This window comes from Parus major, chromosome 1A (genome assembly GCF_001522545.3).
Source record: "Parus major isolate Abel chromosome 1A, Parus_major1.1, whole genome shotgun sequence".
NCBI lineage: Eukaryota > Metazoa > Chordata > Aves > Passeriformes > Paridae > Parus > Parus major.
The window spans coordinates 5420204-5433885 of NC_031773.1; the positions used below are offsets into that span (position 1 = coordinate 5420204).

Sequence of the window (13682 nt, forward strand, 5' to 3'; positions counted from 1 at the left end):
GGGAAGGGACTTCTAAAAATCACCCAGTTCAACAACCCTGCAATGAGCAGGGGCAGATTCAAATACATCAGGTTGAAATCTTGCATGTTTCCAGGGATGGGACATCCACCACCTCTCTGGGAAATCTGTGCCAGTGTCTTATCACCCTCACTGTAAAAATTTTCTTCCTTATATCTAATTTAGGTCAACCTTCTTTTAGTTTACAACCACTACTCCTTGTCCTACTGCAACAGGCCTGGCCAAAAGGCTTGTCCCTGTACATTCAACCCTGATTATTTCACTCACAATAATCTTTGAGGGTTTTATTTGGCACAACATTAGGATAATTAATTTTAAAATTAATCTTCATAAAGTTTCACTGAACTGTTTTTTGATTTCAGCCTGAAGTCAGGAAACTCCCCAGCTGACCCTAAACTATTTTTAACAAATAATTTTATAAAAACATTTCCATTGATCCCGATTCCATCCAAAGCATTGAATTGACACATAAAAACAGAGCTAATATTTTATTTTTATGCAGTTACTTAATCTGGATAAATTAAATGCTTCTGAAACTAAGCAACATGTTGAGAAAAGGAAGCTGACTCTAGTCTGACCCCCAATTAGAGGCTTAATTTGCTATTAGGAATTGGTAGGCATTGTTCTTTGGGGAATTGGAAATTACAACTGACCAGTGGATATGGTCATATTGGTGTAGGAGACATTCCTGGAGGAGCTCAGTTACAAACATGATCAATAAACATACCCATGAATTTCATGTGGAAAGAAAATTATATAAAAAAATCATGTAAGACTTGAATCAAATACCTGGAATTCCTGACCAAACTACAGCCCACAGTACACCACAAACCCTTCAAAAAATCATTTCCAAAGAATGAAGTGAATGTCAAGAGGCAGACATTGTTTCTAAATTACAACACTTTATTGCAGCATTGGCAAAGGTCAGATTTCTGAAGCTGGTGAAGATCGATTGGGCGACATTTCTGTATGAAATGTTACAATTTTACAAGTCTCTCTTCCTACATGCAGAAACCAAAACCAGTGGTAAAAAGGATTTTAAAAGAGCTAGAAAAAAGAATTAGTAGTAACATACAGATGGGCTCTTTAACTCAATGAACTACCTCTACCTGAAAGCAAACAAAACCCTATGCTAATAAATAACAGATTGTCAGAAACAGACCAAGAAAACTCATTTCTACTTAGAAAAAAAATTAAAATTCTACTCGTTTCCAGACTTAAATTTTTTTTTTTAAACTTTTTGTTTGTTTCAATAGACACAGAGGCTTATCAACCCATGAAGATCAACAAAATATTTGGATCCACTCCTTGACATCCTCCTGTTATGCTGACTGGCACATTTTGGTTTTCAATGATACATACAATGGGCTCAACTATATCCCTGTCCTTAGGCTGGTGTCAGGCTGTTCCAAGCAGTACGAGTCAACACCCCGTGTTCATCAACTTCACTTTCTATTTTAGACCTTAACAGACATTTTACCTCCTTGGCTCTTCAGCTTTTCACCCCTCCCCACCCCCTTTCTGGCACATCTGGCAGCAAAAGGCTCTTCCTTAACCAAGAACATCCTCACTGAGGAGTGTTTGAGAAGTTATCCTACTCGGCAGGTTTTCTTCTGGATTTTGCCATTTGCTCTATGTTTTTCTACTGTAGATTTGCAGCCCCCAAAGAACATCCTTCCAACACCAAGTGCTCGAGTCGGAGACAACGTAACTAGCGGCGAGTTCAGAGCTTTATTTCCCTGCACGCTGAGCTGCCAAAGGCCTTTCCCATTCCAGTGTAATCGTCTGAACTCCAGGCTGCTCCCGGCTCTCACCGAGCTGCTCGCAGGTCAAGTTCCCCATCTCACTTGTTTGCTTCTGCTCCTGTGAGAAGATTAACCCTCAACGCGGTTCCCATAACAAAAAGCTTTTTTGGGGGGGTGGGGGGGGAGAGGGGAGGCTGCTCTTCGTGCCCCACGGCCCCAGCCTGTCCCAGGTTTCGGTTCTGAACGCTCTAGACTGACATGCTGAGATGTGTCCACTGCTCTCGTTTAATCGCTGGAGGACTCCACAACACCAGAGATACAGGACCTAATGAAATGACACTGGCGGCTGGATCAGCGTCTCCTGCGGGAAGAGAGGAATCACATCAGTCTCACGTGCCCAGAACTCTGCAGGTGAACAGCCTTCAAAGCAGCTGCCACTCATTCTGATACCCTCTTACCCTCTAAAAGGAAAGTTACATATTTCTCTTTTCTGCACAAGCATTTTAAAAGGCCACACCAGACAAAAGCAGAGGGATAATCTGCACGTTATCATCCCAGATGAGATGCTGAACTACAGAAGCACAGCCTAATAATTCTACTGCTGATGGGGAGGGAAGGAAAAAGGCTGGGACTGGCTGCATCTCTCCAACTTGGTCAAAATGACTCTCACCCAAACCAGCAGCTACCAGTACAGGCTGGTGGCAGATCCCTGTTTTGGGGCAGTACAGCAACATGCTGCTGCCAAAATTAGAAGTAGTAGTTTTTCCCAAAGCAGGTATTTGACATTTGTGTCTGATCTAGTAAACTTTATCCAAACCTGTATTTGGCAAGGTCAAACTCAGTACACAGATGTAATTAAAACCATCCTGAGCTCTATGTGTAAAATAAATTAATTCTTTGCAGTCTCCTCCCACACTCCCTGCCACTGACACAGTTATTAATTTGTATGAAATTCATACAGTCAGCTTCTCACACCACTGCTGAGCATTAGCACTGCCTACCTGTAACAGGGAAATACAGAGAACCTCTGCAACAAACCAAGGCTGGAGCAGAAAGCAGGAAGCAGTGAGAATACACAGAAATACCGTAGGCTATGAAATAATCACAAAGCCATGGCACGGGGGAAGCTGGAAGAGCTCAGTCAGCAAGACAACTTTACAGCTTAAACTGAGAAGTGCCCAGGAGAATATCAATAATCAACTCCTTTCTGCATGTTGCTGACATCACAAGATCACAAAAATCTCTTTATTTCTTGACATGTGAGACCTTTGAAGTTGGATTTCCCATTTATCCCTAATCCCCTCGTGTCCTCCAATTCACAACACTGCATATTTCTGCAGTGCTGCATTTCTTCACAAATCTCCTCACAAACTTCCAGCTCCAAACACCTCTTCTCCCAGTTCACTCCCTGCTTTGCTTTTCTCAACTAATCTCATCTTCCATGCTCTTTGTTCTCTCCCCTAATCACCCAAAACCACAAACAAGCAACAGAAAACACCAAGGTGCCCAATTAAAAACCTATAATGTGACTTATCATATTCCATACTGTGAACATCAAAATTCAAATAAACCACAAAAGCTGGACTCACCTAAGTAAGAGAATCTTAACTTCTGCAAGTTATTTTATATTCTCATCTATCCATCAAAAATAAAATGTTCTGGCAAAGTGAAATCAAAGTCAGTGTGTACAGTGGGTTGGGAGCAGGGAGGTGTTTTGGGGATTGGTGACTGGTTTCCAGAGGGTCACAAAGCTGCAGGGGTTTTTGGTAGGTAGTTGTTATTATTTATACTGAAAGAACCTTTTCAAACACAGTCTACTGTGTTCTTCTATAAGAAGAATCCCTTTTAACTGTGGATGGCTTATAAACACAATTTTGCCTTCCATTCCCTCTAAACTGAACTGTGATCAGGTGTCTCCAACTCTGCTGTCTGGGTTAGACTCAGATCCAGCTTGCAGAGCTCAACAAGCACCATCCTGCCAAGGCAAGCACCTGAGGCTTTTCTATTCTTTTTTGTTCAGCTCCAGTGCAGTTCACCAGAAGCAGCTGCAGGATTTGGAGCCCTTCTCCCATATTCCTCCCTTTGCTTCCCTCCCATGAAACAGTTGAAAAGGGGTTTGGAATTTCTTAGCTGTGTTTGAAAGGCTCATCTCAAGTAAGAAGTGAATTCTGCTTCATAGAGCAGTATTGTCAATGCATCAATTTCCTGACAGGTGATGTATGACTTGCGTTGGTCCAGTAGCTGAAACAGGAAATCATGTTAAATTTACATTTCTCCTCATTATCCAGACTCTGATTTTTCAGCATTAATGCAATATTCTTTATGATGAGCATATTTAGCTAATAAAATCCCAGCATCCTGTTATTACTGTTATGCTTTATTTTTCTTTATTAAATAGGTTATAGAGAAACAAGAGTCAGATGTAAACAGGAGACCTGAGATCACCATTTAACTTGAGTATGATTTGGTTTGCCAGTCCATGCCTGCATCCCCAGGGGAACTTTGGACACAGGCAGTGCCCATCTCTACTTTCAAAACTGCAATAAATTTTGAGGCTACTTCTTTTATAAGGAGAGGTTTAACAAGATAAAATCACTGGCAAGGCCCCGCTTCTCAACAAAAGAATTACAGGGAGAAATTTGACTTTCTTGGTAATCAATGTTTTTAAATGATTTTATATAATGTGGTTATTTTCATTTCACTTTTAAAACCAAGCCATTTAATGGATGTCAATTGTCTTAAACAAAGGAAAACCACTTTACATTTTAAGAAACTGTTCATAAGTCTATTTTTGTGATAATCCCATCACCAAAAAAATTTACTTTAGTAAATTTTGTGTTTCCTGAAGGTAGTAGCTTAATAGCCTGAGAGCCAAAGGTCTCTCTTAACACACAAATGCTACAGAACTGGAGGCAAGAGAGAAAATTGTTTTCTTCCCAGTTCTGCTGAAGTAAATCAAGGAACCCTACTTCTAATGGAGTCACAGTAAATTATCTTTAAGACCAGTCAGCCTTAAATGTACGAGTCCCAGAAAGAATCTCCTCCTTAAAGGATCAGCAGGTCTCAAAACCTGAGGCAATAAAAACAGGCAATTCCAAACACACAGGAATAAACTCGGCATTTTGCACATACTAAATAATAAGAACTCTGGCAAAGCTTGTAAATCTCACTGCATTTACTTTAGCACAGAACACAGAAGGACATTAACAGAGAAATAAAATAAAAACTGCAGAAGATTTGTCTTTTTAAAAAACATATAGAGGGCTAATTGCTTAATGTGATCCAGTTGTTCAAGGCCAAAAACATATGGAAGAATCCAATGTTATCTTCATTAATTTCTGAAACAAACTGTTACAACAGGTAGATTCGGATTTAACTTCCTAACAGGTGTTTGAAACACAATGCTCAGGGCATGTTTACCAACACAAAAGCAGAGGTAAAAACAACAAATCAATTTTTCTACTCTCAACACTCCCTGAAATGCAAGAAAGGCTTCATTCCTACCTCAGCTGTCAGAACCTGCCACATCGCACATTACAGTGGAATCAACCAGGAGATTTATTTACTTAGATTATCCCTAACCTCAAGAATTTTAAAATAAAAAGTTGTATACCTTAAAGAAAGCAGCAAACTATTATTTCCAGTAATTTTGAGTAATTTTGCAAGAAAATACCATTTCAGTTGTGTTCATGTACAAAGAAGCAGCAACAACACAACAGAGTGTCCTTATGGAAGTGATAACATCTGTGTTACACCACTGGTTCTACCAGGTAGGAACGTGAAACCTTCTCCACACAGATATGAAAATTAACAGCTCAGTTCCCATCTGCTCAGCAAGATCCTCCAGTATCCTCAGAATCCACAGGGTAACTTTTCAACAAAGCACGAGGGTGTCTGGGCAGAGACTGCAGTGCAACCTTTAAAGTCAGAAGACAATTTTCAATATATCCTACAAATCAGAGGCTCTAAGAATGTAGGAAACAGACAATCTGTGCCAGTGGGAAGCCATTGGTGGACCCACAGTCTTCAATAAATAAATGGAGTTGGGAAAAGTCTCCTAACACAGGCTGAGATGGATAAACCAATGCATGACTGACAGGCAGAGCATTGTAGTTCACAACAAATAAAATGTATCTGCTCAAACAAACTTCCTGGTCTCTGTTCCAAGGAGCTTATGGATTAAAAGGAACAAAGAGTAAACTCCATAAAACAAAACTACATCAGAACTGCAAGTGCATGGCACTTGAATAAGCAAACACTACTCAAACTTTTTGCTGGATAACATCTGACCTACTTCACAGTGAAGTCCTAAATTGTATTTTCCCTACAACATCAGAATATAAAAAGTTTTGTAAAGAAAATAATTTAAAATAAATCTACAGATATCACATCTACAATCTGGCTGTTGTATTTAAAGAATAACTGCAGCATGTATCTCATGCCTGAAAGAACAGTAGGCTGCAGCTGTTAATGAAACACCTGCAAGTATTGTGGCAATTCAGAGTACCTGAACACTCTGTATTCATAAAACAGCATTAGGTCACAGTGATATGAAAAAGCTAAATGGAAAGCACTGCTCATTTAACTGAGTTACATCTAGTTCATTTTGAAAAAACACTTATTTTAAATTGCAATCTTTAATTATTTTTTTTTTGGTGCAAGCAGTGCCTGTATGAGGTCTCAGTGGAGTGAGTGATCATCAGGACATTATCAAATTATCATAAATATGTACACAAAGAAGTTGGAAATGGTACTGGAACACAGAAATAGGACATTACATCAACTTATTTGCAATTTACACACAGACCCATTAGGAGGTAAAGTGTCCCTTCCCAGTTGCTGCTCCTATCAATCTGCCTTCAAAATGAACTTGCAAAGAAAAGAGAAACATGAAAGGAAGTCTGAAATTCACCCAAAACTCTGTCTATTCAAAAGTGTGCTGCAGGGCTAATTTAATGGTCTGATTGCCAGCTTACTCTGAGTGAGAAAAGACACATACTAAAGCCTCAGAACAACTATTAAGCAATCAGGAATGACTCTTTTCATGTTAATGCTGGTTTTGGTACACTCTTGCACACCATAAAGTGAAAGTTCTCCATCTTCCCCACCTTTACTATATTTACTTTCCATTCAGGGCATCAAATACAGAGGAATAGCTGTCAAATTCACCTCACAGAAAAACCATAATGAGAATTTCTTCAGATACTAAAAAAAAAAAAATCCTCTCCCTTTCTCATGGAGAAAGCAGACTTGCATCTTTTCCCCTACAGAGGCTCAGATTCTAGCAGCCATTTCAAAACTGAAAAAAATAATCTTTTGGCTTCCAAACTGTCACAGAGGTACAGACACTGTGTTAGATCCACAAAACACTGCTTGGCAATTTAAGAAAATGCTTTAGAATGGAAACGACTGCCCAAGCACTCACTACAGAGATCATTATGTGTTTCAATTATGAAGATAATTACTTGCCTAGAACCAGAATTACCACATTTAAAGGAAGATTGTCCTACCTCCCACCGGTTTTAAAGATTAGATCTGCATTAGGTGCTCCCTTCGGATGCTGGTAACGAGGCCGCCGCTCACGATTAGTATTTGCTGGAGCTGGACGCTGTGCCAGAGACTGTAACATTTCTGGGATTTCAGGCAGAAGAAAAGCAAATAGAAGAAAGTTAAATACATTTTCTATGCATCATTTTACATAGGAATTTACATATGCACATTTCACTGCCATTTACACTTACACTTTGCTGTAGAGCTAACACTCAGGTTATTCCACAAAAGTTAATTACAAAAAGTTACAAATTGCATCCACAGATTTGCTAAACCCAAGCTACCCCTCAATAGGAAGTGCATCGACAGATCTTCCTGCAGAAGGAACTGCCAGCAATGGTTTTCATCACAGATGCTCAAGAAAAGGCCCTCAATCTTTTCTTTCTAAACATATCATCCATCACTTTCCTCATCAATGCTCAGGAACAAAGACAGCGGCATGAGCGGCCTCAACATTAAACCTCCCTGGAATAGTAACAACTGGACAATGCTGCTGCCAATTAAAAGACTCAGCTAGAAACCTGTCCTAAAATTAGGCATTGCCAGTCAGGTATTTAAGTCTAAGCTTGGCATAATTGGATCCTTTTCTAGGGAAGACAGGCACCTGAAGAAGGTGACTCAGCTGACCTACATCGCACCAGCTGTCCCATGCATGCAGTTTTTCACTTTATCATCAGTGAGAATAATTTGGGTGCAGCCCACACTACCCAGTTTAGCCCTGGACAATCAACTTTTGGGCAATTTAAACTAGGATAGTATTGTATTTTGACATTGGTAAAATTTAATTTCTAAAAGTTAACTTCATTTTCTAATGGTAAAAAATAGTTTCTTTACCAGGCTAAATTAATGCTTATTAAGTAGCCAATATAATTACAGATACATCATAGGAGGTAACCTCTGCCACTCTGTTAATATATCTAATGGAAAGTATTCCTACAGTCCACCTGAGCAGGGATCTACTTTACTCAGCAAACAGACAGATGGGATAAATGAAGGGGAAAAGTGGACTAAGCTGTTAAACTGATTATGTTGGAAAGTCTGCTCTGTCTGGTTCTCTAATCTCTGGTAATCTCATTGGAGACACACACCCATCACCTGCTGCACACACACTGCTCTCAGTGGGGCAAACTGGAGACTCTAATGAGGTTCCCTCACCATTTCCAAAGTGCAGGTGAAACATTCAGTAAAGTTATCCACCCAGTCTTGGAGAAACTGGGAAGCTGTGACTGTATCTGTGTCAAGAGTCAGTGACCCCTGTATTCACATTCTGTACACTGAATGCAGCACCTGGTAAAGGCAGCCACTGAACACACTGACAGTCTGTGTCTGGAAACATCATGAAACATCAGCCTTCACAACAACCCCATGTGCCAGGACAGAGCTCTGGGAGCAATGAGGAGACTCAGGAGGAAAACCAGATCAGGGTACCCTTCCAAATAGGTGTGAAGTATGTGTGCATCTGCCTCTTCTGTTTTCCACACAAAAGATGAAAGGAAATATGGGACTGGGAAGTTCAGAACTGGAGAAGGTGATACAAGGCAGAGATGGCAGGGGTGCACAGTGTGTTTTCTAGGCTGAAGGCACATCACCAAAACTCCTTGGTTTTTCAGCGAAGAAAAAAATAATCTGGACAGAAAAGTACCAGTCTAAACTAGAGAATGACCCAAGTTCCTAATAGTTCTTTAAATTAAAAAATGTTTGTAATATAATAAGCTTTGCTGAAACATTAAATCATTATCCGATACTACTTTGAAGTATATTGGTGAATTTCCATCTGTTAGCTACCCTGTGCAGATGAAAAGAACAAGTAGATGTGCAAACGTTGGGACAGCCCTGAGGCATTCTTCCAGAAATTGAGAATTCTTTCTCCCTCACTAACTTCAAAGCTTGACACAGAAATTTAAACCAAACACTTTCATTCAATGGGTACCAACTTGTCACAGACAGGATGACACTTCAAAAGTAACCATCAACTGCACAAAAATCTAAATAAAAAATTGTTCCAAAGGTGAATACAAGTTGGCCTGTTTAATTTAGCTTGATTAAAAGGTCCTTCTTAGTTTGGTTTTACTCTGTATATTACCCAGGTTAATAAGATGCAACAACAGCTCTTTTAAAAAGGGATGTCAATTATGGAAAACCCCATTCCTTTTGTGTTGACTTCCTTCCTGTATTGTTTTATACACAGCAATTAAATAAACATCTATGAGAAAATAACAAAAAGCCTATTTCCAGTTACCAATTCATAACAGTTGTCTAATTTTGTCCAACAGAAATAAATCAATGTGAGTGTTTTTTGGATAAAAAGTACAATTGCTCACAATAAAATCCTAGATTAAACAGGTTCATTTTAGATATCAAAAAGTCATACAACAGGGTATAAAACCCAGATGCCTTGACCAGTAGAAATATCAGAAGTACCTAATGAGGAAAAGCCTGCAAAGTCTGGGAGAAACACTGAGATGTCTGATTCTAGAGTCTCTCCTTCTTTTTCTAAGTGGGCTTCATAAGAGCAGTGTCTCAGGAAAGTTTCTGAGCTAATTACCATGTTTAAGAAAATACTGTGTTATCACTTCAGAGCTCTGCAGACACTCACTTTGAAGATATTCCTTTTTACAATTACAGGTTTAGTTCTGGTACTATCAAAGTTCTGCAAGAACTACTGGATTCCATGGTGTTTTAAAATTAGAACCGCTTTATTTTCCCACTTCTTGATGAACAATGACCTTTCACTAAATACCTTAAATGAGATTTCCTGCTAATTAACTACTTACATTGTGATTACCACCAGACTACAACATCTTCACAAAAAAAAAAATAAAAAAATCAGAGCAAAAACTTTTGAGATGTTAAATGTAAACAGTAACATAAGACATCAGTTTTATTGGTCTGGCTTTGTTTACTATCTGAGTAAGCCACGGGAATTTAAATCTGAAAAAAACCCACAACTCAAAACAAACCACCCAACAACTAAACACATCAAGTGCACCTTTGGGGACTGTATGATCTGCTGTATTAACTGTTTGCTTCAATCTGTCCAGGTTCCAAAATGCCTGACTTGCATGTCTTCAAAAAACAAATTAACCATGTAATCTGTACGAAACCCTCATTTTGTTAATATATGCTTATGCTCCAGGACTCCTAGAACCTTTACAATATGAAGCTGAGGTAACATTTTGAAGAACATTTCTCCTGTGAAGGTTACCTCAGGAACTGCAAGTCTCAGCTAGACTAAGGAGTCTAAATATTATTAATATCTAAAACATCTATTAATAGCTTAAAAGCAGAGCTTAAATTGCACAGAATTCATCTTGTATCCAACTCAACTGTCTTGCAGTAAACAAGTTTACATCATTGACTGTATTACACACTGATTTTGTATTATCTCTTTTTTAAAAGAACAATCTCAGTTCTTCCCATTTCCCAAAATAAATGGAAATGCTGAAATTTGAGACCCACTTGAAAATTCCTTTTCATAGAACACCTACAAAAACTTATAAAGACCAGGGAGGAAACAATGAATGACTAAAATCAAAACACAGGTTTCCCATAAGTAGTCCAAATTAATATTTAGAACTTCAGCTGCTAATCATCACAAATAATTCTTTCTGCAGATCCACAAAGGCTCCCCTAAAAATAAAAACTATATACTTGGGGATTTTCTTACCCTGATAGTCCTCTTGTTCCTGCCGTTCATTGATATCCAAAGTGAGCTTTTTCATCCTCATTCTCTCCTCCTGTTCCGCTTGCTGTTGGTTCCAATGATTTGCAGCAAGTTGGGAAGACATCGGTACATTTAGAATCTTAAACTGCAAATGAAAATAAGTCTTTAAGTGCCCATCAGAGAAAAAAACACAACCAATACTAAACAATCCAAAATACAGAAATGCTATGGTTATTTCTAGGTTATTTCAATGAGGCAGTTTCTACAGAAGTTTCTACTTTGAAGTGTGTTGCTGGTTTGTTTTGAACCTCTATTTCACATAAAGCAGCAGAAGAAAAAGCAAGACCTGCTTAAGACAGAGAATGCACAAAAAAGGCTGAGTCCAAAACCTATTACACACAGTATTCATGTGAACAAAACTGGTAAACTGGTCCTGAGATAAAAGCACCACAGCTGTCTCAGGAAGCTGCATCTCCCTCTTCAGGTCCCTTCCTTCCAAAGAGATGAAGCCCCCTGAGCAGAATTTCTACTACTATCCCCTGTGATAAAAGAGGAAAAGCATTTCAAAGCATTTCAGACATTTCCTGGAATTCCTTGGACAGTACTTTTCTTTTTAAGAATGATTCTGGCTCCCCAGTGCTCTTCTTAGTCTAGAGACAACCATGGTGTTTGATAGATCTTTCCCTCCTCACCATACCCAAATGTGCCCACAACACATTCTGATTTAAACACCCATTATCTGATTTGCCAGAAGGCACACCAGGTAAACTTGACACTCCCACAGAAATATCCTCTCTCTGGAAATCCAGCTGGTATTTTCAGGAAGGTGTAGGGAAGGTGATTTCTTGTTCCCCAGACTCACAAAATCCAATTTGTTACTTCTACATATCTATTTTTTTTTTTTCAATTGAACAAAATCTTTCTTTCTTTCTTTCAGAACAAAGAAATAATTCTTAATCTTATTCACAACTGAAACAACAATTCTCAGAACATCCTTAATGCTCAAGTTTGTAAACATTTAGAAAAATCTCATTTCCTCCTTCAACTCTTTGTCCATTAGAAATAAGTATTTCTGTGCCATAACAAGGATAATGCATTTAAGGATAATCACTCTCAATATTCCATTAACTACTCTGAATCTTGCTCCCTGTTACCCAGCATGTGAGATCAATTTGCAAAGAAACAGAGCAAAATTTCTAAGTGGTTTTTTCTGTTACAATGTCAAAAGCTGCAGAGAGAAATATATTATCAAAGCCTCTGCTGAGAAGGTTTAGAGTAAAAGCAAAATCTTCACCACTTGTGGTTAGTATTTAATGCAGTAATCACTAAACTGTCTCAAGGTATCTCAGACAGTAATGCCCCACTAGCAGCAGAGTGATGAGTGTGAGAAGACTCAGATGAAGCACTTGAAAATAAACTGTGGCCAAAACAGTTAAGACAGAAAAACTTGGGTAAATCCCTAAACCCTACCAACTAAAAGATGTATTTAGATGAGATTTTTTGAGGGGTGGGGGTGCAGGTAATAGCATATTATATTGAATATAAATATGAGCTTGTTATTTAGGTGTGCAGGGAAGACTAGAAATGAAAGTTGACATTCCAAGAGCAAAGTAAGATCTGGTAACTTACTGCTGAGCAGGCTGTGCTGGTTCCCAGATATCATCAAATGAACTTTATGTAAACTATACAAATAACTAATACATGTGCAGCATTTAATGATAAAAATCATTCCCCAGCTTCACCATTAAGCTCCTCATCCATTTTAATATGCCTTTTATATTTTCTCTGTTCTATGGATTTATCAGCTATATGGGATTTCAGACAGGATGCTTAAAGCAGAAAAAGAAAACTGAACTATAGAAGGGTGTAAATGAGAGAAACAGATACAGAAAAACAACAGCCTGGCAATTAACAAAACACCACTGAGTCACAGGCAATCAGCTTCCACCTGAAATCAAGTCACTGATGACAATTACTACAGGATATGATGATTACTGAGCAACTGAAACATTTCCGATTTGCAAATAGTGAACAGGTGTATCAAAAACATCAAATCTGTGAGATGGGGGCAGGAGAGAGGATTTAGCTTTTAAGATGTCAAACTGAAGGAAGATGAAAAATCATTATTCAGAAGACTAGACTGCAGATTTTATAAAAATGCCATGAGATAAAGAAATGAACATATAAACAAGATAAAATTTTCACATTCAGGGAGAGGTTTGACCATTCCATGGATATTATCATTCTTTTATGGAGCCTTGCTAAAATCCTTCAATGAGAAGGAAATCTTTTGTCTTAGGTAGTAACCAAATTTCTTGACTTTCTTTTAAGTGTCTACATCTCATTTTAGTTCATACCTACCTGGCATAAAACTTCTTGGTTCAGAAATACCAAGTGGTATTAGATACAGCTCAGCTCTAATCCCTTATGATGCCAACATTATTTCCCCTTGATCCCTCATAGCTTATGGATAAATCACAATGCCATCATCTTAATTTCAAATAACCATGTTAGGTTCTACTGCTACTAGTTTTCTAAGTTTTGAGGATAAAATATGGTGTCCATGTCACTATCAGCCTGTAATAACCATGAATTTGGATACATGCAGCTGATAAATACCAGTCAGTTGCTCTTGTATTACTCCAAAACAACTACTTGTCAATGCTGCACTAAAATCTGAGTGGATACTGACATGTAACTCAGTA

General features: G+C 38.4%; 1 protein-coding gene across 5 annotated transcripts in view; it reads right to left on the minus strand.

The window, feature by feature from the left end:
• Positions 1-900: 900 nt before the first annotated feature.
• Positions 901-13682, minus strand: part of UPF2 (UPF2 regulator of nonsense mediated mRNA decay) — a 52372-nt gene continuing 39590 nt past the window's right edge. For 4 of the 5 annotated variants that reach the window (XM_033514342.1, XM_033514340.1, XM_033514344.1 and 1 more), the window contains exons 20-22: positions 10981-11122; positions 7274-7394; positions 3524-5680 (exon numbers count right to left, since the gene is read on the minus strand). In XM_033514342.1, the coding sequence (XP_033370233.1) occupies positions 5638-5680; positions 7274-7394; positions 10981-11122 (306 nt within the window). In that variant the 3' untranslated portion in view covers positions 3524-5637. Of the gene's footprint in view, positions 2125-3523; positions 5681-7273; positions 7395-10980; positions 11123-13682 lie in introns of those variants that run through there. The other variant, XM_033514341.1, reaches the window with a different exon arrangement.